At 36.1% G+C, this 26,176-nt stretch overlaps 2 protein-coding genes across 3 annotated transcripts in view; both read right to left on the bottom strand.

Annotated features, from left to right (window-relative positions):
- Positions 1–11: 11 nt before the first annotated feature.
- The window catches only part of LOC132126395 (AT-rich interactive domain-containing protein 3A-like), a 43,997-nt gene continuing 17,832 nt past the window's right edge, over positions 12–26,176 (bottom strand). For both annotated transcript variants that reach the window (XM_059537620.1, XM_059537621.1), the window contains exons 4-9: positions 11,972–12,044; positions 10,690–10,873; positions 9,162–9,409; positions 8,161–8,427; positions 739–828; positions 12–660 (exon numbers count right to left, since the gene is read on the bottom strand). In XM_059537620.1, the coding sequence (XP_059393603.1) occupies positions 539–660; positions 739–828; positions 8,161–8,427; positions 9,162–9,409; positions 10,690–10,873; positions 11,972–12,044 (984 nt within the window). In that variant the 3' untranslated portion in view covers positions 12–538. The remainder of the gene's footprint in view (positions 661–738; positions 829–8,160; positions 8,428–9,161; positions 9,410–10,689; positions 10,874–11,971; positions 12,045–26,176) is intronic.
- On the bottom strand, positions 3,271–4,676 carry LOC132126539 (zinc finger BED domain-containing protein 4-like). The gene is made up of 2 exons (XM_059537830.1): positions 4,101–4,676; positions 3,271–3,977 (listed from the first exon to the last, which is right to left on the bottom strand). Exons 1-2 carry the CDS (start codon positions 4,524–4,526, stop codon positions 3,537–3,539), a joined length of 867 nt encoding a protein of 288 aa, XP_059393813.1. The 5' UTR covers positions 4,527–4,676; the 3' UTR covers positions 3,271–3,536.

The following is a 26,176-nucleotide window of genomic DNA, read 5'->3' as shown; positions in this document are numbered from 1 at the left end:
AACAGCAGAACTTCTAACAATAACGCACTTTGTATTGTGTTCGTGCTGAAGACGTTGGCCTGTCAACGGCACGTTCAAACCGTGAAGGAAAAACCTTCACAAGGCACTGCAGATACATACACAGAGAAACTCAAATCTACAATATATTATTAGTTCAGATGACTAAGCTGTTCGCATCACACGTTATAACAACAATACTATTGTTATGGTTTTGACGAAAAGCTTTTGTCAGTCAGAGACCTTAAAACCCTAAAAAGCAGAATCCTACTGCCTTGTCAACGCCAGACAGCGTGCTCACAAAAAGAGAAATAAATTATTCACAGGTTTTGCATATACATCATTATCTTTATAATAAACTCTGTTGTTATTTTAGATTTTCTTTGATTCCTGAATAAAGGAGAGTGTAAATAAAAGTCCTGAGCTAGTGTACGTCAAGTTGAGAACGATTCAGTTATTCCTGCACTGTTTTTTTGGCATATCTTGTATAGTAACTGAGGTTTTTTGGCTTGGGTTTTGCACTGAGGAAGAGTCTGAGGTGTTAAGGCGATTGGCTGTTGGAGGAGGATGAGGTAGGTGTGTGGTGAACTGATTGAGGCCCGCTGTTGCCTGCAGAAGATTTGTTGGATGAGCTCGGCGCCGCAGTCTGGGCGAAGAGAACACCTGTTGTGAGAAAACAGAAAGATTGGTCACAATTGAAATGTGGAGAACTTGAACAGGAAGAATCTGTCGGCTCCTCACCGGTGTAGACGACTCCATTGAGCTCCACAGACATGCTGATGCTGTTTAGGCCATTGCTGTTCAGGTTCATGGCGGAGTCCTGCCTGCTTTCTGATAGAGAGAGAGAAAAAAAAAGGAGTTTAAGTCTTTTCTTTGTTCTTTTCTCCCAACACTTTGGAAAAATAATAGCACAGCTCTTCTCAAAAAGTAACATGATATGTTATTCACTTCACAACATTAAAACCACCTGGTTATATTTGGAGAAGATGAAGACTCTCCCACTTACTGATCGATGTTAAATATTATCACCAATTGGAGTTATGTTTTATAATTGTGTATGGACCACGAACATGTCAGGTAACTTTTATTACTGGCTATGTATTTGTGTATATTTTTATTTAAAACTTTGTTTTATTGTTATTAGTATTATTATTGTGTTAACCTTTATGTAATGTATGGTTAATTACTTTGGCGGAAAGGGTTATAAAGGAGGGAAAAGCTATAACTGAAACGGTATCAAACTTTTTGTTAATGCTTTGAAAAAGTTTATAAATAAATGTTAATAAAAAAACCTGGTTAATGGGGCTGTACGATAACGGTTAATCATAATTATCTAGCTACATTTTGTGTCATTTTACTTTTTTTTTTTTTTTTTTTACATTTCATCAGAATTATTACATTTCACATAAGCACAAATCAAGAGGAAAACTTTTTCATGCTTGCATGTTTGCGTTCAGAAAATAGTATGTCTGTATTACGCTTTTATTTCCGTAGAGATCACTAAAATCCCATTTAAATATTTGTCCTTGTTTTCAGTGCATTAATGTTTTTTCCATAATGAAGAGAGAGCACGTACTCATGGTTGCCAGGTTGGGAGATTAGGGAGTTAGTTTACACAACATCATTTATGTTTACTAAAAACATTTATTTAAATGGCAACAGCTGAAAATGCCTGAACAAGAGGTTTCAAAGTGCAGGATTTTGAAAATGATACCGTCATCTCGGTGTGAAAAAACTACACCAATTTTGTGAAAACATACCCTAAATAAACCACTAGCTACAAAATGTACTGATTTATGAAAAAATGCTTTGATTGGGGGATTTAAACTTTTGAAATCTGGCAACTGCAGCCATGAAAGCTTGTTTCCAATACAAGACAATGCAAATGCCAAATAAAACGAACTGTTTTCAGGATAAATACGCAGCAGGCAAATAATGATCACGATGATCACAATTCAGACACGATCCTGAACTGACTTGAGCTAAATAATGACACTAATGTCTTACAGAGCTGTTTAACTGTCTGTCTTCACAACGGAGTCTCCATCATTGATTCTGCTTTTCCTATTAATCTCTGTGAAGCTGCATTGACACAATTTGAACTGTATGAAGCACTTGAGGGTTTGAAGAATAATGTAAAATAATAAAACATAACATTAGTGTTTTATTACTGAATTAATCTTCTTGAACAAATCAGTGATCCATTCATTAAAAAAAGTCACTAGCTTCATTTCTTAATGAATCTGCTGTTTTGAACGAATCTTTTGAATGAGTGTCATTTTTTAAAAGGTGAATTTGGCGCCATCTACTGGCGATTGTACAAGTGTAAACCAACCAAGGTACTCGCATCTCAAAAACACACTTGGCAAAATATGTTCTAATTCTCATTATTAAAAAAAATGCATCATTATTATAATATAATTATTTTAAAAAATCATTGTAAATTATATTGTAGTTTGTAGTGCTAATATTAATGCAACTGTGAGCAAACACGTACAGTTTTGTAACAAGTGGAGTAAACAATGACAGAATCTTCATTGTTTGGCTGAGCCTTCCCTTTAGGTGCGAACGATTAATAAACAGGATTGTACAAACCACTAGGGCTGTTTCGAATGCCATTTTTTGAGCTTCGAAGCTTAGGTGGCAATCAATATCGAATATTCGAAGCTTCGGTGGGTGGGGCTAAATATATAATAATAGTGTCGGTTTGCATTTGTATCATCTTTCACGACTTCACGTTTCACTCTTCGGCATCGTAAATGTGTTGCGGCAGATCCAGTGGAGTGCAGTGTTGCATTTGGTGCAATATGATCAGGTGGCACACATTCTTTAAATATTAATAAACATTTAATAATCTTTTAAATAGAACAGTTTCCGGTACGCATTACACGGGCAGGTTTATGCTCCGAAAACGGACAGTGCACAAGTGATACAAAACACAAAGTCTGTTGAGAGCAAGAACTTTAATAAGGTATTAATAACGAACATTTCTTTAAAACAAATGAATCCCAAAACAGAAATTAAATTAGTAACACACAGTGATTTCAACGAACTGTAATAAATAAAGAACACGGTAGCATGCTTATAAACAGTTGAATAAGAATAAATGAATTGTTTTTAAAATGACACAAAATGTAATATCTATTACAATTAGTTTTATTCTATATAAGGGATTTATTTTGTCTTATTCTGACTTTTTGTTAATTTAAATCTTTAAAATGCGCGATGCTTTTATTGAAAGCATGTTGCGGTGTTTTTTTTAATTTATTATTATTAGCCTGCAGTTCGTTGAACTACATTCATTTATTATTCGTAAATGTAATAATTACTGACACCGTAACGGGTTGGCTATTTAAATTTAAAGTAATTGTAATAAATTTTATTCACTCCCTTATATAGAATAAACTGTAATAGGTTAAATAGAACAAGGTAATGTTAGCCTAGCTAGACAGCTCACATTTCAATGACAAAAATATTTAGGCTCTTTCAAACACTTATATAAATCGCAACCCAGTGGTTGGAAACTATTGTGAAACTACCTATACTCGTTTCATGTTGTGTGCGAGGAAGATGAGTTTGTCCACATTTTCTGGTAAAAGGGAACTTCGGGTCTTGTTGACGATGTAGCCAGCTTTTGAGAAAATGCGCTCTGATGGAGTTGAAGTGGCCGGAACGCAAAGAAGGTGTTTGGCTGCAAATGCCAGTTTAGGGTAGCGGTCACTGTTTTGCTTCCACCATGCCAGTGGGCCCGACTGTAATTTAGTAGCATCTCTCAAATACTGCTCCATCTCTGTCTTTGCGCTGTCTCCGCGTTCTTCTTCCTCTTCGTCATCAGCCTGCATCAGCATTGAAATCTCCTGCTGTTTTTTTTTGGCGGGTGGTGGTGGCGCATCCGTCTCCTCTTCTCCGTGGCTTGCTGACAGCTCTTCTCCCTTGCGAACGATCTGTTGCTGATGCAGATGTTCAGCTAGTCTGACAACCTAAACAAATAGCATTTTCTTAGTCTAATCTATGCGTAGCGCACACAATAATCTTAGTGGCATAATCACAATACATTTTAATTATTTACTATTATATAGTAGTAATAAAAATATAAGTCTAACCTCAATGTATACCAGGTCCTTCTTCTCATCCTCAAGGAATTTAAGGTGCTTAAATCTCACGTCTAGTGCTGAAGAAAGGAGATAGATGCTGGTGGGTTCCAAATTTAACAGTTCCCATCTGCTGTCGATCTCCTTGACAAGGGTATTCTTCATTTCTCTGATGGCAGGGCTGTCATCCTCTTCTGGTGACAGGTGGCGTTTCTTCAGGTTAAAGAGCATTGGCACTGTTGCCGACAACGACAAGTTTGCCTCCTGTGATAGTAGTTCTGTGAGTGTGAGCAGGGGCCCAAGTAATTCTGATGTCTCTTGTGCCAGTTTCCACTGGTCTCCTGTCAAGTCAAGGGTGCGATTTCCTTTCTTAGTGATGCTGGGATCTGACAAAACAGCTGTCACTGGCCATCGCTGCTCCACCAGTCGGTTAAGCATTTCATACGTAGAGTTCCAACGAGTAGCAACATCTTGAATGAGTTTGTGTTGTACAACGTTCTGCTGCGTTTGTTTCTCTTTCAAAGCAGCTGTAGCCTTGGCACTTTTTTTGAAGTGCCCTACGAGATTCCTGGCAGCTGAAACTGTGCGACGGATTCGGTCCAGTTTCAGAGCTTCATTTATGCATAGTTGCAGCGTGTGTCCTGAGCAGCAGACCCCTTGAACGGTTCCCCATTTCTCCGGTTCTTTATTCAGCGTCTCGGTGCACAGCTTCATATTGCTGGCATTGTCGTGAACAACGGCTATTCGCTTGTAATTTGGAATTGCGAATGCATCTGCCGCGTCTCCAAGCTGTTGTGCAATGTTGACTCCTGTATGGCTTGACTCAAATGCTTTGGTTTCCAAAACGAAGGCAGAGAGTTCCCACTCCTGAGTTATAAAGTGACAGGTGACAGCCATATACGCCTCCATACTCACGGAAGTCCAGATGTCCGTTGTGAAACTTAAGGCCGTAGCTTTTTCAACGAGAGCATAAATTTGGCCTCGCAGATCGCTGTATTTAAGAGACAGGGTGTTTGAAATACTGGAACGGTTTGGGACAGTGTAGTCTGGCTCCATTATCTTCATTAATTTTCTGAAGCCTTCGCCTTCAACTACATTAACGGGCCTCATATCCATAGCGACAAACTCCACTATGGCATCTGTTATCTCTCTCTTTCTTTTCTCTGTTAACGGTTTTCGGAATTGCAGGATCTGCTGTGAAGTTTTGGGTTTTGTTGAGCATGTTGATGGCTGCGATACCTGTGGATGTACCTATAAACAAATTATTATTAGCCTGTGCTGCTGTATGTTTTTAAATAGTGTCGTATTTGCAATTAGCCTATTTATCATAGCAAATTAAGCGCATAAAAGCAGTTTTTTTTTTTGTTTGTTTTTTTTTTGCCGCGTGCTACTTACAGAACTCAGGTGATTTTTCAAACTTGTGGTGCTGTTGTGGTAGGCCAGTTTCAAATCGCATATTTGACACACTGCCTTTGTCTTGTCATCCTCACTTAATTTAAAGTGCTCCCAAACAGCTGAGGTCTTGGGCATTTTGTACCTATTCAGTATGAGATGAAATAAATCACTACGTTCGCCAACGGGCGGTTCAAGCATGAGTGAGAATGAGTCCGCGACGGAAGTCACGTGTTGAAAAAAAAAAAAAAGAATATTCGAATCTCAAAACTGAAAATCGAATGCCACCCCACCGAACGAATATTCGAATATTCGATTATTCTAGTACAGCCCTACAAACCACTATCCCAAAGTGTGAGAATTATTAATAAAAGTGCTCACAAATCTACTAGTAACTCCCCTGTGGGCAATCAAACAGAAACCTTCCAGCAGGAGGCACTGTCTTAGCCATTTCAATAGTTAAAAACAATGAAAAGAGTTCACATGCTGTGGCAGGGGGAACTTATTCGGTCTCTTATTCATCTTCCGATAAAATACACAAGCCGAAACCTCTAGTACTTAACAACTCTAACCAAGAAAAGGAAGTCATGCTGTGTCTAGGCTGGGGTTTCCACACAGCAAAACTATTCGCCTTGGCTTTCTGTCATTGTGGTCGACACCTCCAGGCTCCTAATGAGTCAGATCCCTCATGCCAGCGTACTTTAAAGTACATCACATCAATGCAACTACAGTTCTGATAAGATCTAATCAGAGCACTTCTAAACACTCTGATTCCTCATTCATTAGAACGAGCGTTTAATAAGAACAGTACTAGAGTACTACTGTGGGCTCAATGACTCACCCTCCAGAAGACTGCTGACATCTCCACCTAACAACTACTGATCTGTATAGTGCACATGCCAGTAATTAAGTCTGCCTGTGGTAGTATTTTCACACCCTTTCCTACTAAACAGAAGGAACCAGTGAAAGATGATGTAAGAGGGGCTTTGCAGTGCTGTACTAGAAAACACACTGAGTTCATTTCATGACCTCAGGAACCAAAGGTTGGATATTCCACACACAGGTTTCCCTGAAACATCACAAATTTTTTAAAAAGGTGTTTTTCTCAGGTCGGTGTTTATGGGAAAGAATAAAACCACAGTAAAAATGTAAATCGAGGCAACTCTGTAGGCTAAGAGTGTAGAGTCAGATGAACCTGCCTAATTTCAAATTTATAAAATAAAATTTCAAAGAGAAACTTTCACACAAAACAAAAAATGAATATTCAAAACACAAATGAAGATATTTTTAATAAAACCTGACTTTGTAAATTATAAATCCACCTAAACTCTAACACTTCAAAAAGTCCATAAAGAGATGGTAAAAGATACAGTTGAGCTTCATCTGACGATGTTTGATGTGCTTTATATATGAGCACTGATCAATGTCTATATGTGAATAAAACGTTACAAAATAAAAATCTGTTTATCATATAAAGTAACTGAGTCTCTTCAGAAACTTGGTATATATTTATTTATTAAAATATCTTCAGGCAAGCAACCTACTGTGGTTCTAGCCCAAAAAATGATTGCGATACACTCGATATCGATAATTATCAAAAATATTTGAAAGTTTAAAGCAGATCTTTGCTCCTAAGTGAAAGTTTGATTATGGTTTTATACTACTCTTTATGTTCAGCGCATGACAAACACGTTTTTGAATTCTTAACAAGATAAATATCTTAATAGAAAAAAATGTATTTCTTAGTTTCTGCATGTTCTAATGAGTGCTGAAACAGGTTTGTGTTGCCTGTCTTTGATGAGGTGTATCTTCAGCACAATTTGCAGTGCAGGCAGTAATACTAATATTACATCTTTTATTAATTCTCTTAAAAATGCACATTTGACAGCAGCTTGAGTTGACAGTAGGGTAACTTGAGTTAGGATGCAGATGTAAAATTCAGTTCATTTTCAACTTAGTGAATGTATGTAATAGTATGTAACAGTGAATTTTAATTACTCTAACCGATTGAGTTTTATTAACCATTTAGTAGGATAGATTTAGATCCTGAAAATCACAGTTAAAACCACACATGTAGCACCTTAATACCATGGTAAAAATGTTACTACATTGTGTCTAGGTATTTTTATAAAAAAAACAGTAGTCTAAATACATTTAGTGTTAATGCACAAACACAATAGCTTGATCATAAAAATACTGTAATTGTATTCCATCACCCCTTTAATACATTTAATACATCTACATGTTTTTCACTAAATTCAAGCGCTTAAGACTGCTGCGCTGCTGTTTGAACTTTAAACCAAGTGGATGAAGGCTCCGTGTGGCACGGATTAGATTTGTAGCGCTGTTTTGTTTCGCTTTTGGCGCATAAAAAGATTATATCAAACATTCTGTTAGCATTTTATAGATTTTGAATGTTTGCTTTGATGCATCCAGTGTAACACTGTTAGAATGTTGCAAACCGTTTTACAATGTTTCAGCTCATCTCATTGTGAATCTTGGCCATAAACTCATCTTAAATGCCGTCCTTTCAAAAAAAAAATAGCTTCCAGTGTCTCCACCAGGGGACGATACCATCACCAGTGAAAAATGCTGTTCTAGTTGGTTTTAAAATGTGACTCTATCCCTACTATCGCCATGTTTGTTCCATCAGCAGGCCAGAGTGTTAAAGTGACAGTACCTTGGTTGTTGATGCGGATGTTCATGGGGATCTGTGCCGTCATGGCCAGCAGGTTGTGCTGGAGGGCTCTCTGCAGTAGCCGCTGGTGGTCCTCCAGTGGTAGTGCAATCTTCTTCTCCGGGGGCTCGCCGGACTCCAGCTTGTCCCGCAGCTGCTCCAGCGCAGCTACCTGTGCGATGGTGGCCGCCTGCGCAGCTGTAGCCTGAGCCGCAGCTACTGAATGAGTGGCCAGAGACACCGGCAGACGGGCCTGAACGCCGTCATCCTCTACAACAGAGAACGACAAAACACCGCTGAAGTCATCAAAGAGAAGTACTAATGACATGATCCATAATGTTAAAAAAGAAAAGAAAATACATTCCATTCTTTGTTATCAACAACAAGAAATGCATTAAACTTTACAGTACAAGGGCTTCCCCAAAGTAGGGTTAACGAAAGAACTGCTTATGGTTCATGAAAAGCTAATGATTAATTAAATAATAAAAATGCAAAAAAAAAAAAAACCTGCATGCCAATATGACCGATATCTGACATCAGAGAACTGTGACCATGCAAACGAGTTGTTAAGTTACTGAAATATGAACTTAAAATCTCAGTGGTCTTTAAATAAATAATTCATTCAAGGGTTTGGCTGACAAAAAAAAAAATTAAACATGAAAAGTGTTTAATAACTTGCATAATTATTTGTCTCATACTTGGTCTAACTGGTGCATTTGTCCCCAAATTAATAAGCATGGATCACAAATTTGCATTTACACGGCCATTCCATCTATCTAAATCGTATGACACAAAGTAGAATAAAAAAAAGATCAATTTTAAAGAGAAAAGTATTTGGAACAATTAGTAGCCCAATCCATTCAAAAATTAACTGTGATCTGATTATGAGCATTTTAAAATGTAATAGAATCTAATTACAAGTACTCTATTTTTGGTACATGATTATGTAATCTGGATTACATGTAATCAGTTACTTCCCATGACCCACTGCATTGAGGTTTTACCTTTCTTAATTCTGTGTAAGGATGAGGCCGAGGCTCCGTTGCTGGGCAGGGCGATGCCCATGGGTGGCATGGAGAGTTTGGGAGAGGAGAGCATTGTGGGTGTTCCGTTGGGCGAGTAGGTGAAGAGCGAGCTGCCAAAGCTGTGTCTGCGTCCCTCTCGCCGGTTACTGTCGATGGCCGCCTGCAGCTCGTTGGGGTTGCTGAGACCCCTCTTCTCACATTCGTAAGGATACAGATACTTCATATACCTGCAGAGGGGTGCAGAATTAAACTTTAACGTCTATCCATTGATTGCAAGACCAATACTGCATCAGCTAGAGAAACCCTAACCTTTGAATCAAAAAACTTTGAAATGAAATCTAAAAAATGTGAGACTGCATTTCATGCATGTGATCAGTAATATCTAAGGGCTCATGCAAAGACATTCTGTGTTTCAGTAAAGTGGTTTAAACTGCTGTTTATGCCTTCCTGAATCAAGCCAGTGACTAACCCATCAACTGTTAGCTGTGTGACAACCACTGGTTATTTATATTGTGATTATTTTATATATAGAAAACAATTAAATCATTGGGGCAGTCAATTCAAACACAATACGAGTCTATCTGTGATTAGATATTTTTGTCATTTCCGCCAAAACTTCCGCTGCAAAATTTTGGGAAAAAAATCTAATTGCGTGATTTGCAATTTAAAATGCAATAAAAAAAAATGGAGGGGGGCGGGGTGATGGTTGTGCAATAAAAACATCAAATTTGTTGTGCTTGTTTGTAGAGCTGCATGATTTTGACCAAAATCTTAAGGTTGGATATTATTATGACTAATGATAATTATTCTGAATGTTATTATTATAAATTTCTAAATAAAACAAATTACAAAATAAGAAATATTGAATATTACGCTCTTATTACAAAAAAAGTATTAAAAGCATTTGAGAATGAACATAACTATAATAATTAGAAAATAATAGCAGTAATAATTTTATCAAAAAAAAAGGTAACCTGTGAACAGACACCCTTTATTTATACATCATAAGGTTTTATTATAAAATATTATACTATTATGCTACAAATCTATGACAGTAATTTCTTAATTTTTGTCAGAAGGTGTGCAAAATATAAAATTGAGTACATGCCTTTCACATAAAATATGAGCCTTTTATGCATTCACTGTGAATTAAAAATGTGCAGCTCAGAAGAAATAGCAATTATGATGCTCCAGGAAATCCCTAATATGGACAACGACATCTAACTAACACTGTAGAAACGCTTTCACTGATTAAACATGAAAACACCTGCGGAGTAGCTCTAAATCTAATGCTATGATCAACACTTCACTATCAGATAATCTGAAAACGCAGTGAAACTTTTTTAATTCAGGGTAGAAAATAACCATTTATATCTAATTCATGCAATTTTGGTAAAAACACTAAGCATCTGAGTGCACTTCAGGAAACACTATAACACAATAAAAATTTCATTTTGAAAATATAAGTAGAATAAAGTAAAGGTAACTCCTGTCGGTGAGTACATACTGTGTTCTGAGAGTAAAGGCAGCGCTGGTGATGGAGGTCGGCAAGTTCAGGCCCTTCGTGATCTCTCTCCACAACTTTTTATTTATGACCTCCACCAGCCCCCCCTTCTCGGTCACCAGCTGGTACAGCATGTAGAGGTCCAGCACCTGCTTGGCCATGATGGGAATCCTGTTCACTGGCGTCCCTGCACAAAAACAAACAGCTGCGTTGAGCGTCTTCACAGTTCGAGTGGATCTGCTACAAATCAAAGTAGTGAGTTTCTGCTTTACTCTACGCAGCAGACTGTCGCACACATGCATCTGTGCTAGAAATACACAAAATATTAGTAATAAAGTAGTTTTTTTATTATATATTAAATTATACCTAATAATAATTTTATTTTCTATGAATATGTATACATATATAAAGTGCCGTTCAAAAGTTTGGGATCTTTGGGATGAAGTATTTAATGAAGCATCTTCTGCTCATCAAAGCTGCATTTATTTGATCCCAAAATGTTTTTTTGTGAAATATTATTGCAAATTATTATTGCTTTGTGAACAGTCAGTTGTTACATGTCTCCAAGCAATACAGTTTAATTTAGTTTCTGAATAAATCCACGTTTTGAATTAATCAAACGAATGAATGACTCATAAATTAATTTTTATTTTTTATTATTATTAATTCCAGAGTTTTCTTCATGCAGCATTGTCGTACACATGCATTCAACAATAAAATAATAATAATATATAATTTTACTTTTTTCAATTATATATAAAATTATATTTTAAAAAGTTGTGTATGTGTGTGTATATAGATATAAATATTTAATAAAATATTTTTTAAATATTTAAACTTTTTAGTATTATTTAATTTCATTTCAGAGTTGCTTTTCTCTTTAGGCAGCAGATTGTTGTACACATGCATTTGTACTACAAATCAACATAGCTAATAAAATTTCCCTCTTTAGCAGGTGTTGGAGGACATTTTCCACAGCCAGGCAGCAGGTTTAACAGGAACACATGCTTCGGTCTCAAGGCCGGATCATGACATGGACATGTGTTCGCACTCCCAGGTTTATAAACACACATGTGCTTGTGGGAGCCACAGTCCTGCTTCAGAATGATATGAGGAGAGAAAACTGCAGCGCTCCGATATAAATACACATAAACATCACCAGGGAGATGTGAAAGATGAGCTGGGTGTTGATGTGAGTGTGTTAGGGGCAGAGTCTGGAAAAGTTAGGGTCGTAAAGTTCTCTATAAGATGACATGCGGACATGTCTGGATTTCTTTATAAATACCTCTCTTCTGCATAAAGCTGAACAGATTATCCAGGAACTCCTTCCTCTTCGGGTCGCCGTCTAGTTCATAGAGCTGCATATGAAAAACACAGACAGACAAAAAAAGGTTAAAAAGAGCAGTGTACAAAACTGCGTTCTCATCACTCTTGATGTCCTGATCAGGAACTGCATTATATGGAGTACATTATTGCTAATCAATAAACTTATAAATAACTAAATAAATGACACTGATAAAAACACTATTTAACAAGAAAAATTGAAATTCTTTCATTAGCGGATATAGTTCCTGATATGAAAAATAAGGTTTTATTAAGGTATGATTTGCAGGTTTTGTGCATTATTGAGTGAAATTTATTTGTGCAATTAAAAATCTTAATTTTATATATATATAAAAATCAAAATATTACGTTATTATATATTACATGGAAAAATAATTTGTTTTATACAATCAAACATTTTACATATGAAACGTATTTTGTAAATAATAAATAAATCTTATAAATATTTATTATCATTTTCAAAAATAACATCCAGAAAATGCAAGCCAACCAAACTGATAAATTCCTATATATATATATATATATATATATATATATATGAAATTACGTTAGAATTATTTTAATTTAATTTAAATTCAATTATATATTTTACATTTTGTGCTATATAAATAATAAATCTTGTAATTATTAATATTTCTTAAAACAAAAAAAGGCCATAAAATGCAGGCCAACAACAATAATTATAATTGCCTAATTAAACATGCAATGAGATGAGATGATTTGACAAATACAGTGAGGCCAAGTGATAACAGGACAGCACACTATACTTTGTTTTCATTGCATAGTGAAAAAGCATGCAATATGCAGCCAGTATTCAGCAAGCCAACTCTTAGTGTTCCAGAAGACCAGAACTATTAGTTTTATGATGATTATGAAACGTGCGAAAGGCTGAAGGATCTTAACGTTAACAGAAGGCTCATGTGCCAAAAAGATCAGGCTATTTAATCACGCACAGCCAGAAAAGAACAGTGCTGGTAGCTGAGCAACGGGTTAAATTGCTCCTTCTTTCTCTTCCTTCTTGCTTTCGCCCAGTGTTTCTGATCTCTCATTAGCAGCAGACAGCTCTTACTCAGGGGGAGGGTCTAAGGGAGAGCAGGCCAGCGGAGGGTTAATTACAGGATGTATGTGTTTTAAAGGAGTGCCACGCTATAAATCTCTCAAATGACCTGCCTCTTCTCTGTTCTCTGTAGGGTACTCAGCTCGCACACTGATTTCTTTTTATCCATAATTTTTCCATCAGTATCCCTTTTTACCAGTGAAAAATAAAAGAAAGCGCAATATAATGCATACAGTTATAAAATTAGATATCACATGAACGCAAACAAACTGGATTTATTGCACTTTCATTTTAATTTCACCTGTATCGAGCAGGTGTGTGCATGGTTGCCAGGTTCGGAAGAATAAGTAAACCACTGGGCAGAATATGTATCGATTTATGAAAAAAGCTCAAGGTTGGGGGATTTTAACTCTCCAAATCTGGCAACCACAAAGCTTGTGATGGCTTGTTACAGATGCAAGATTACACAAATGCCAATTAAAAATTGAATGTATTCTGGATAAATAACCAGTGTCAAATACTGCAGATGATTATGCTTATTAAACAGAGGCGGAAATCGTGATCACAATTAAATAGGATTCATCATGTGGCCCTAAGTCAAGCATTTATATATATATATATATATATATATATATATATATAACAAATCAGGTAAAGAGGGTCCAATCATTAAGAATCCAACTCTCATACTCAGATGTCCTCCTTAAAGGGCCTTTCGGTTTCAACAATGGATAAAGCTATAGGTACTTTTAACCCAAAATATGCTGATACACCCTAAGCCCCCTCCCTCATAGTTTAGAAACACATCTGATTATCTGTTTAAAGTGGGTGGAGGCACCTCAAACACAGGGTGGAGAAATGTCCCAGTTAAGAGTCGGTTTGATGTGAATGTTTAACTTCAGCTGATTTTAGGCCTTAAATGTGGCGTCAAATATTTGGTGGTAAATAAATAGCTGGTTAATTTAATGAGAAGTACTGACTGACATCACAAGCAAGACAAAAACAAACATGATAAACAACCGATACGGAAGAATATAAGCAAGCATTTGCATCCCCATTTGAATTGAGGAATGTTGATGAGTTTCCCAAGAAAAGGGCACAGAAATAATAATAATAACACACACACACACACACACGTAACATACATAGGAATCGTGTTACTAGTAGGGCTGCAGGATAAAGGCTTTTCTCGTTTTATTTAGCATAATCATCTGTGATAACTGCCCATTGATTATTTATTCTAGAGGTTATTTTAATTTGCCATTTGAATTATATTGCATTGGTAACAACAAGACCTCACAAGTGTTCATGTTTGGGGTTGCCAGATGTCAAGAGGTAAAATCCCACAATCAGAGCTTTTTCATAAATTGACACATATTCTGTCCAGAGGCTTACTTAATATTCCCAACCTGGCACAGATGCTTTCTCTGCATTATGGAAAAAGCGCTGATGAGACAAACATGTAAGTTAGAGTTTTAGCAATCGCTATTGAGATCTTCTGCTCAAATAAAAGTGTAATACAGTCAGTGTTTTCTTTGTGCGGTTTGCTGCGAGCAAACATGTGAGTTTGTTTTCTCGATTTGTGGTTTTTAAAATGTTCCGAGTAAAATGATCATGATGAACAGTTTAACCATTATCATGCAGCCCTAGCTACAAGTGACGAAAAAATAAAGGTGTGTAATGCCTTTGTAGGTCAATTTTACATCTCAGAAGTTTTTCAGAGCGAGTGTTTGAATGCTGAATTGGATACTTTGGATCGACACTGAGAAGGTCTGACATTGTTTCGATGACACGTGAGCTGTTGTGCTATTTCACACCTGCCAATCACCTCAAGAGGCAGACAAAACCACAATACGGGGGAAGGCCCGGAAACGAGCGGGGCCCAAATAGGGGAAGAGTAACTATGAAAGCACATACAAGAACAGTATCGATCTCATAGAGGCGCCTCGATCTGACTACATTTGAATGGTGGGTTTGCATTGAGGGCAAAGGAGAATGTGGTTTCTGTATCACTGAGAGAAACTACAGGGTCACAACGTCCCTAGCTAAAGAGCGCCTCACCAGAAACACCTGCGGGGAATGAGAAATTGATTCCAGAAACCCGAAACACTAAATTATTCAAATTATTTATTAATTTAACCAGTACTGAAATCTGTGTGGGCTGTGAGTCAGTCCAAAGTTTCGAATACACTGAATAGGATCGTGTGAAAAACCTACATGATAACGATAATTAACTGTTAATCATAATTATTTATTTCAGTAATTCAACTTAAATTGTAAAACTTGTGTATTAAATTCAATGCACACAGACTGAAGTACTTTAAGTATTTTGGTTTAATTGTGATGATTTTGGCTCACATTTAAAAAAAAACACCAATCCACTGTCTCAACAAATTAGAATACTTCATAAAACCAATAAATGGCCTTCTGTAAAGTATGTTCTTTTACTGTACATGTACTCAATACTTGGTAGGTGCTCCTTTTGCTTTAATTACTGGCTCAATTCGGCGTGGCATGGAGGTGATCAGTTTGTGGCACTGCTGAGGCGGTATGGAAGCCCAGGTTTCTTTGACAGCGGCCTTCAGCTCATCTGCATTGTTTGGTCTCTTGTTTCTCATCTTCCTCTTGGCAATACCCCATATATTCTTAATGGGGTTCAGGTCTGGTGAGTTTGCTGACCAGTCAAGCACACCAACACCATGTTCATTTAACCAACTTTTGGTGCTTTTGGCAGTGTGGGCAGATGCCAAATACTGCTGGAAAATGAAATCAGCATTTTCAAAAAGCTGGTCAGCAAAAAGAAGCATAAAGTGCTCCTAAATTTCTTGGTAAATGGGTGCAGTAACTTTGCTTTTTTTAAAAACACAATGGACCAACACCAGCAGATAACATTACACCCAAAATCATCACAGTCTGTAGAAACTAAACACTGGACTTCAAGCAATTTGGGCTGCGAGCTTCTCCACCCTTCCTCCAGACTCTAGGACCTTGGTTTCCAAATGAAATACAAAACTTGCCCTCATCTGAAAAAAGGACTTTGGACCACTGGACAACAGTCCAGTTCTTCTTCTCCTTAGCCCAGGTAAGACGTCTCTGACGTTGTCTGTGGCTTAGCAGATTTCTTGACACGTCTGTGTTTGGTGGCTCTTGATGCCTTGACCCCAGCCTCAGTCCATTCCTTGTGAAGTTCACTGAAATTCTTGAATCAATTTTGCTTGACAATCCTCATAAGGTTGCAATTCTCTCGATTGGTTGTGCATCTTTTCTTCTACACTTTTTCCTTCCACTCAACTTTCTGTTAACATGCTTGGATACAGCACTCTGTGAACAGCCAGCTTCTTTGGCAATGAATGTTTGTGGCTTACCCTCCTTGTGAAGGGTGTCAATGATTGTCTTCTGAACAACTGTCAGATCAGCAGTCTTCCCCATTGTGCAGCCTAGTGAACCAAACTGAAAGACCATTTTGAAGGTTCAGGAAACGTTTGCAGGTGTTTTGGGTTGATTAGCTGATTGGCATGTAACCATATTCTAATTTGTTGAGATTGGTGGGTTTTTGTTAAATGTGAGCCAAAATCATCTCAATTAAAAGAACAAAAGACTTAAACTACTTCAGTCTGTTTGCAATTAATTTATTTAATACACGAGTTTCACAATTCGAGTTGAATTACTCAAATAAATTAACTTTTCCACGACATTCAAATTTATTGAGATGCACCTGTATATATTCCCCATTTATGAGAAAGCTCTGAATGGGGGATTTAAACTCTTGATATCTGGCAGTCAAAAAAAAAGTCAAAGTGAAATGAAAGTGCAAGACAATGCAAATGGAAAAACAAAAATTATTTTCAGGATAAACAATCAGAGGATAAATTTTGCAGATGAATATGCTTAATAAATCAAGAGAATATTTTTTTCAATTAAATTTAAAATATGATTTTTTAATTTTTTTTTTTAATTAAGAAACATTTAGTGCTAAGGCAAGCATCACTATCGACCTATGATTTTTTTTTCCCAATAAAATTGCCTAAAAAAATTTAAATTAATGAAAAATCAAGACTAACATGCAAGGAAAAACTAACAAAAATGTAACTGGATCTATGGTTTTAGGTAAGGCATTAGTTCTGGCATTAGTATCAACGTGTGAAAGATCTTAATGATAACAGAAACCACATTTACAAACCATAACCTTCATTGTTTAATACACCTTAAAAAAAGCAATTTATTGAACCTATGAGTCAAGATTTAAGCTGTCTAAAGTCATAGAAACAGCAAAAAAATTGCACAAAGCAATACAGATGACACCTTTAACTTTAAATTTGAGGTTCTTGCTCTGACCGAAATAAAGCGAGCAGAAAGGGAGAAACTATCAGCTCGGTAGCAGGTTACATTTGTTATTGGAACAGCTCCAGTCATTTTTTGCATGCTCACTTCCTGTCAGGGTTATATAACCAAACCGAAAACCACAAAATCCCATAAAAAATGTTACATAAAATAATTAGTAACCTAGTCTTACCTAGTTTCCAAGGTAGCACTATATAATAACTGAAATAAAAATGAATAAAAACTATATTGACATGTCTAAAATCAACACAAATGGCAAAAAACACAACAAAAATGACAAAAAAAAAAAAAAAAAAATATATATATATAAGACTTTCTCAATGATACTAAAATAACACTGCTTCCTGTTCATCTTCAACAATGTAAAGTTGACAAACTTGACTTCTGATCACAGATTTGTCCACCGACTCTTTCTTTGGGTCTCATTCACAAACTGCACGTGTGCAAACATTAGCGTGTAAAACCCGCGTGGGCGAATGGTTTCACACAGAAAACATGATTCATAAATAAATGTACACATTCTTCTAAATTAAGAACCAACTCAAAACACGGGTACAAAAAAAAAAAAAAAAACCCAACTTGACACCCCCCAAAAAAAAAAAAAGTACATTAAAAGGGAAGAGAAAAAGAAATACTCCAGGATGATCAACAAAACGTTTCAGGGTCATTCCATACTTTAGGGTACATTTCAAGTTTATTGATGATAATTATATTTTTCTTCTGAAATATCCTATTTTATCTATGAAGAATACTATACTATAATCTCTCACATATTTTGTGTAGCGTTTTGCTAGAAATTGACTTTACGTCCCTTAAGTAACAAATTTATTTACTCCTTTAACGCTTTTTTTTAATACACTTCAAATATATGTAGGATTATTAGCAGAAATCATACCATGTGTCATACTCGCGGGGACAGTAGGCTTGGAAATAATATTTAATATATTCCATTGCATTCGTTATTTGTAGCGCGCCAGCCACCCAACAGCAATAAGATTCGTGCTTTTGATAGACCTACTTTTAATGTCTCAGCTTTCAAAATCAGTTTTATAGCGAAACACAAATTGTGTGTTTTACAATAATGTTTTTCAAGCTCTTTAATGATCAGATGTGAAACAATTCATTAAATTAAACGGTTTTCTTTGTGAGAATTCCAAATATGTGAAAATGTATCCTTGAAACATTGACTAATTTAGACTTTATTCTTAAAATATTATGACTTTAATCTCGTAATCTTAGATTTTGTTTTTCAACGTGCCACTAAAATGCCGTCGTATTAGTGATTTGAGCAAAAATTTATAATCACTGTTTTTTTTCTAAATTATGCCGGGTTCACGGTTTATTACTTTTTTTTTTTTAATTTTTATGCATAATCAGGTGTACAATGCATTTTCTGCTGGTTGATATTCCAAGACGTGATTTTAGCCCGACAGCACTTGCATTTGGGCGACGTCGGATTTTTGGAAACCAAAAACCCTCCAAACAACAGACCTGGCTCCTCTTTTTGGCACAAGTTCTTCTGTGTCATGTTCTACTAGTTCTGCAGCATCCATCTTCCCCCTGTAACGTCTCACACATACTCCGTCTGCAGTGCATATGAAGTCCGCAGCACGGACTCATTGTGCTTTCACACAGGACGCATTTGCTACTGATCCGCGTCTGTTTAGTCCACAAACACAACATTTGTTCATTGTTTTGATTTCATATCATGTAAAAAAATATATATATATTTTTTCAGCATTGTGAATCTTTTATCACAGAACAGTAACAATCTTTCATAGTTATAGACATTAGTTTTATCTCAATAAATATAAATATGCATTGTTCATGCATTTTATTTCTAGGTTTGTATAATAAGCTGCTCAAGCAGGCGGCAAAACATTTAAACACAATAATTAGCCTACTTTTCTTGTTGAAATATTTAAAATTAACTTTTTTTTCTGCCTCCATAAAAGTGAATATATTTATATATTGTTTTCCTTGTTTATCTAAAGGTGCTCTTTTCTTGTTTTAAACCTAGCCAAAAACCCATGTGTTGCGTGTGAAACAGCTTTAATTAGTATACATTTATTGTGAAATGACTGAAGTGACGCTTAGTAATTAAATACAACGGTATGGCAGTATATTAAAAATTTATATCGTAACGAAAATACATACCGGTTTTTGGTATGAACCGGTATACTGTGTAGAGCACTACGTCATATACCTTAGAAAAACAATTCCCACAAAAAAATACATTTTGTAATGTTATATATATATATATATATATAAAAATCACAAATTCATGTGACCAGCATCATATGATGTCTTTTTTTTTTAACCACATTTGGATTGCCAGAAATGCATGCCATTGAAATCAATCATTATCTTGTCAACCCACACATTTTGTCTGTAACATAACTCGCTAACAAGGAAAACATGTTTATCTTTCTAATATCAAATTGGTGTTGAATGATTAAACTTGGCAACTAGCAGATGACTTGCACTGATAACTGAATAGACTGAAACCAATAGTCGTTTAACTGTTCATACACCTTTTTCCTGATGTCAAATGTACCTTAATAGAATGACCCTGAAGAGACCGGGCTGTTGCAATGGAAAAGTGCTAGCCTAAGCTTTTCGTCCATCTTTGTTTACATTCCTATGTCTAGAAGCCCGAGCCTGACATCAGCTCTGAAGCAGCAGCAATGTCTGGACAACATCCAGCTATGAACTACTCCACATAACAGCAACTCCTGTCCACAAGTGCTCGTTTTCCAGCTTGGACATGAGTGAGTCCGTCTGTGCAATTAAAGCTGTTAGAAATGGCAGAAAGCCGATGGGAGATGACAGTCTGAAACCAAACAGGAATACATGATGTCTCGTCTATATTAACAAGACCATTCATTCACCATGTGGGACTTTTTAGGAATAATTAAGCGGTTGACTGATAATAGGTCAGTGGTGAAATCTAATTTCAGGAATTAGGCAAATCAGGCAATGATTTGTTTAAACATCACGAGCTGTGAGAGCTTCATTTGTTTATACAGACCTGGAATTCACAGGGCTGCATCATAAATCATATTTTCATCATTATTTGATTTTATGGTATCATTAAGCATAACCTGTTTGCCATATTTGCCCACAGGCTACTTATCCTGAGAACATTTTGTTCTAATTTGGCATCTCGCTTATGTAACAAGCATCCTCAAGTGTTCATTTTTGCGGTTTCCAGTGTTAAAATCCCCTAATCAGAAATATTTAATAAATCAATCCATTTTCTACCCAGTGGTTTACTTATCATATAATTTCACAACCTGGCAAGGCAACCATAAGCACACACACTCTCTGCATTAACATGTAAACTGAAGTCTAACGATCGCTATTGAGATATTCTGCTCAAATAAAAGTGTAATAGAGCCTGTTTGTTTTCACTCATGATTGTTTGCTGCAAACAAAGTGAGTTGATACTCTCCTGATTATTAATTCTACATAATTAGCTAATTCTAATAAAAGAAAAAAGAAAAAAAAAATATTAAGTTTTAGTTAACTAAAATGGCATTTAAGTTTGAGCAAAATAAGCCATATTAAAAGTTTAACCATTATCGTGCAGCCCTATAAAAACAATGCAACAACACCAAATGCAATTAGCCACTGGTCAAGCGATGATATGGAACATAGTTAGCAAGAGTTAAAGAATATTTAACAGCCCTTCAAATAATAAGTAATTAGCAAGAGTGCATGTAAATTCTAAAAACGAGTGAAATCTTATATTGAGTAAACAAGGACTCAAAATTGCAACTAAAAGATAAAAACACACTTCAGTTTGGAGCATTTAAATGGTTCTCCCCCCTCAATCTGCAGTGAGCAAATCAATGTTTAATGTTAAAACCACTAAATGGCAACTGATTGTAGAGGGTGGGATGAATATTTAAAGAGCTCGTTTCTTTACTGTCCATCTGGGCTCCATTTGTCCTGCCATTCATGTTTACAGCGGACATCAAAGGATACTTCTCGTTTTCACAGGAAGTCAGTGCGAGAGGAAGAAGTGCAGCATTTTACAGAGCTGCAAAATTAGAAATATTTCTCTTCACACTTAATGTCATGATAGTATCTTATATAATAATACGTCTAGTTGGTTTATGACGAAATGAATGAAAAGTAAATGTTCAAATCCAGCTGGAAGGCTAGTCCTATATGCACCTTAAACAAATGCAGTAGTATAATGAATTAAATTTATGCAAAAAATTTGAGGTTGTGCATTCCAGTGGTTTGACGGTTAAACGGCAGGTTTCATCTAAAACGAATGAATGAATCATACTTTACTGGCTTCATGTCATTCCAAACCGGTATGACTTTTCTCTGTTGAACAAAGATATTTATCAAAAACATATTTGGTTAATAGAAGGAAGGAAGGTCATACAGGTTTGGAACAACATGAGGTGAAATGGTTTCACTTTCTTTGCTCTTTATCGCCATGCAGTGCTAAAATTGATATAGTAAGTGAAGATGACAAAATCAGAGACACAACCCGTGAAATCTGATCAACTGAAGACTGTTTAGGGTTATCATGCACTGAAGCAACTCGCCACATTAATATAAAATCCACAGCCACAATCATTCAAATGAACAACTTTAAATGTATTTATATTAGGGATGGGCGTTTTCCGCAAATATCACATTCGTATATTTGAGCTCACAAAAAACGAATATTCGAATATTCGTTTATTTAAATGAACTTTAATGAGACAGACGTAATTTTTCAGCAACATTTATTGTTTCCGTCATTTTTGAACAAGCTTACACCCAGTAAGCTTGAACATTACACATCATGTTTTGTAGCTGAAAACCTTTAACAATCAGTGCAAAAATACACATTAAAAGCCAAAAAAAAAAAAAGTGAACAAAGATAAAACGTAAATAAAGCAGCCTGCAGCAATTAGGCTATTGTACAGAATGTATAGCCTACATTTAACTTTGAAACTTTTAAACTGTCAGCAAATCTTTTTTTTTCTTTTTTTCTATTGTTTTACATGTTCTTGTTAAGAAATACGGGCATGTAAACATGATCGGGGGAAAGTCGGCTTCTTAGTCTGTTAACAATAAGGCCGGCCGCGGAGAAAACGTGCTCTGACGGCACAGATGTTGGCGGGACTCACAAATAACGGTGTGCTAAGCGAATACGTTTTGTGAAGCGCTTCGTGTTTTCGTTTCACCACTGAATACGATCCTCATCTGGTGGAATACATGGCTCCAGCAAGAACTGTTCCCACTCGTCTCGGCTGGACTCTCTGTAATCATCGCTGAAGAACTGGCTCAGCCTTTTCCGACGAGTGAGCATTGCATCCTCTTCATCGTTGGAGACGGCGACTGCATCCGCAACACTTGCATTAAGGAAAATGTTCTGATAATGTTCAAAAAGGTTTTTTTTTCTTACTTCTCTCATGTTTTCATCGAGAAACCTGAGATGTTTGTGCCGAGGGTCTAGGGCGGACTCGAGAAGAGGAGTTTTCACTGCATTCTCCAAGTTAGCGGTGTTTATTCGTTGCTTTAGAGACGCCGCAACAATGTTCTTCAATTCGGTCACTTTCTGTGATTCTCCACGGAATATTTGAAGTACTGTAGAAGACCGCAGTTCTTATTCATTCATTAATTATTTTTTGCTTGCATACATCTTCACATATGCCGTGGAGAATCACAGAAAGTGAACGAATTAGGTTTTATTGTGGAATTTTTTTTTTTTTTAATGGCAAGCAAAAATATAGCGTAATTCGAATATCATTTTTATTTATCGAATAATTAGAGCAGAACGAATATTCGAATGTTCGACTATCCGTGCACACCCCTAATTTATATATGTGTCCCGTTTAATTTTACACATCAGTTTAATCATAGAGCAGACACTTTTATCCAAAGCGACTTAAAAATGAGCACAATAGAAGAAACCAAGTTCCAGTCAGCAAATAAGCCCCAGTTAGTCCTAAGCATTTTTTTAAATAATAAATAAAAACATGAAAAAGTAGATCGAATACAAACATTAGAGAGAGCTAGCGTTAAAGAGTCAAGATATTATTATTTATAATGAATAAAAAGAAAAAACAAGTCCACAGAATAGATAAAAAGAATAGAGAATCAAGTTTTTTTAATTTACATTGCACATTTTAATTTATGTAATTATTAATATTATGTTTTTATATTTTAATAATAATAGTTTCACACACACACACACACTACAAAAAAATAATGAAAGATTAAAAAAAATATATAAAGCTGTATTAAACTTACTGTTTTACTTGTACATATTTGATCTTTTTGATAAAATATGTGTATATAATATTGTGTATATAATAGATAGATGGATACACACACAGAGCATTACAACTGTAGTTCAGGCTGAATTCTGTAAAGCATAAAAAAGTTATTTTCAATAATGTTTGGCACTGTTAGTTCTGTTATCAGGAAGAGGAAGTTGCATAAAACCACCCAGACAGTTGTTATAGATACACCTTCCTATATGAGGTCTATATAATTCTGCACCGAAACCGATTTAGTCAAACAGAAGGAGTTGTTGATGAAACGCTGACCACCTGCCAGCCCCAAAAGGATGATTTGCATAGGGACAAAAATCTTCTGCAACAGACGTTTCTTGTACCTTACTTACAAGGGGATGTTTAACAACAGAATATAAAACAAAAAGGCAAATCAGAACAAATCCAATGAATTAAAACCACAAACTTGGCCAGCAGCAGACAACAGAACTGAAGCCATCCTCATTGTGTGAATGATTGCGACATGTCTTTTTTGATACCAGTGAATAAATCTGTTTCTTTATTCAATTCACTTCATGGCAGGCGCAGATAGTTGTGTTAGAGGCTTTGGCAGCATGCCTTTAAACACTATTAATTAATATCTGTATCAAACATAATCAGACACAGTGGCTTTTCATGTATTTTGGCCGTGTCCCAGCTGTTTCAGGAAAGAGAGCAGCTGTGCTCTAAGTAACGCTGGGCTTGCAGGTTTTCTTTAAGACTTTATTAAGGTAAAACATTTTTTAAAAAGACTTTAAGTAAAGGAAATCTAAGTGTATTAGCAACACAACTTCCAGCTAATCACCGTTACTTTTTAAGACATTTTACAGAAAGCAGTTTACGGTTTGAAAAGCTCCGTTTCAAACACACATGAAAATAGCTTTTACCGTACCTTCTGATCGCACGGCAAAAACGAACATTAGTATATTTTCCGGTGCAATTATCTAAAGATTCTTAAATCAATAATGTAATTCAAAGAGAAAACAAGTTTTTTGACAGATATTTGTTTGTTTTTTCCAATTAAAAGAAAATGCATCCTGATTTAATGATATCTATATAGGAAAACAAGAAAATACGGCGGATACATTTTTTTATGCCATGATTTGATGAATTCGAGCTTGGATTTGAAGACTATAAATTTGTGGAAGGGTGAATTAAGACTTTTGACGACCCATAGAAATGAGTCATGGGTTTTATTTGTTAAAAGTGTGCCAGAGTTCAGTTTGGAAAGGTTCCAGCTGTGACAGCCGATAAAGACGTTGGTGTTTTTTTTCTTTTTTTTTTTCTGCCAGGATCCAGATTATCACTTTCCCTCAGGCACATTCTTCACTGCCCCCACCCACCTGCCCAAAATAAACCACGGCCCTTAACCCTTAACCCACACATACGGCAGCACAAACTACACCAAACAAACTAGTGTTAAGATGCAACAGGTTAAAAGCATTAGTGTGTCATTGCAACTGGGCGTATCATATCTCATATTCACGTTCTCGTGTTCAGAACAGGAACAGAGGTAAAGTATTCATTATACAACCATTCGAGTATCACCCAATCATTGTGCAACATCTCAACGTACAGACAGTGCTGCACGTCTTGATTGCATAACTGCCCACGATATTCACGTTTTCTGGCAACAACTTGATATGAAGATCAAGCTTGAACTGAATGCTTAAGCCCCCGATAGCATTTCTGTCACCCGCTAACCAACAGTTGTAAACACCTGCAAACGCTTCACTCAGCACATCACAAGGCCTGCATACGCACATCACATGACCTTGTTCTCAAAAGCAGGGAACAAAATGTTCAAATCAAACATGATTATTAAAAGAATAATAACCTGCAGCGCTCTGTAATCAGAATCTAGGTTTAAAAATTCACCAGGAAGGGTACAGACGGTCACAGCACTTCATGAAGCAGTCATAATGGGAAAGCAGCATGGAAAATATTCACAAGAGTGTTACTGCATGGTGCCTTTCAGTTCCATAAATCAGCCACAAATGATCTTCCTGACTAGTGTTGACAAAAGTACAACAGGGGATTACACTGTAGCTGTGGATGAACTATCCACTTTTTCCTATGTGGCGTGACGATTTGCGCAAATTATTGGAGTAACTTCCATTTACACTGTAAACAATCAGCAAAAGGTTTGCACAATGATAAGCATTTTCAAAAAAAATTATTCAATGAGGTGACATTATTTTACTAAAACTTCAACAATCGATCATTAAAAGGACATTTAAAAGTGTAAAAGCCTTTCTTGCAGTGTGTAATGTAGCTGTATGTGAATGTAAACAATCTGCAAAGTTGTAAAGTTGAAAGTGCACGATAAATAAAGTTATCATCTCCCAAAATAAAGATTCAACTCTGTACGGCTGAAACAAGTCATTAGTATTTCGCATCCCACTTAATGCGTGCCTATGTTGTACGTTGGCCGGACGCGAACAACTTGACCCTGCCCACA

Source organism: Carassius carassius, chromosome 44, assembly GCF_963082965.1.
Source record: "Carassius carassius chromosome 44, fCarCar2.1, whole genome shotgun sequence".
Classification (NCBI taxonomy): Eukaryota; Metazoa; Chordata; class Actinopteri; order Cypriniformes; family Cyprinidae; genus Carassius; species Carassius carassius.
Note: the sequence above shows the minus strand (reverse complement) of the source record. Positions and strands in the feature narration are given on the sequence as shown.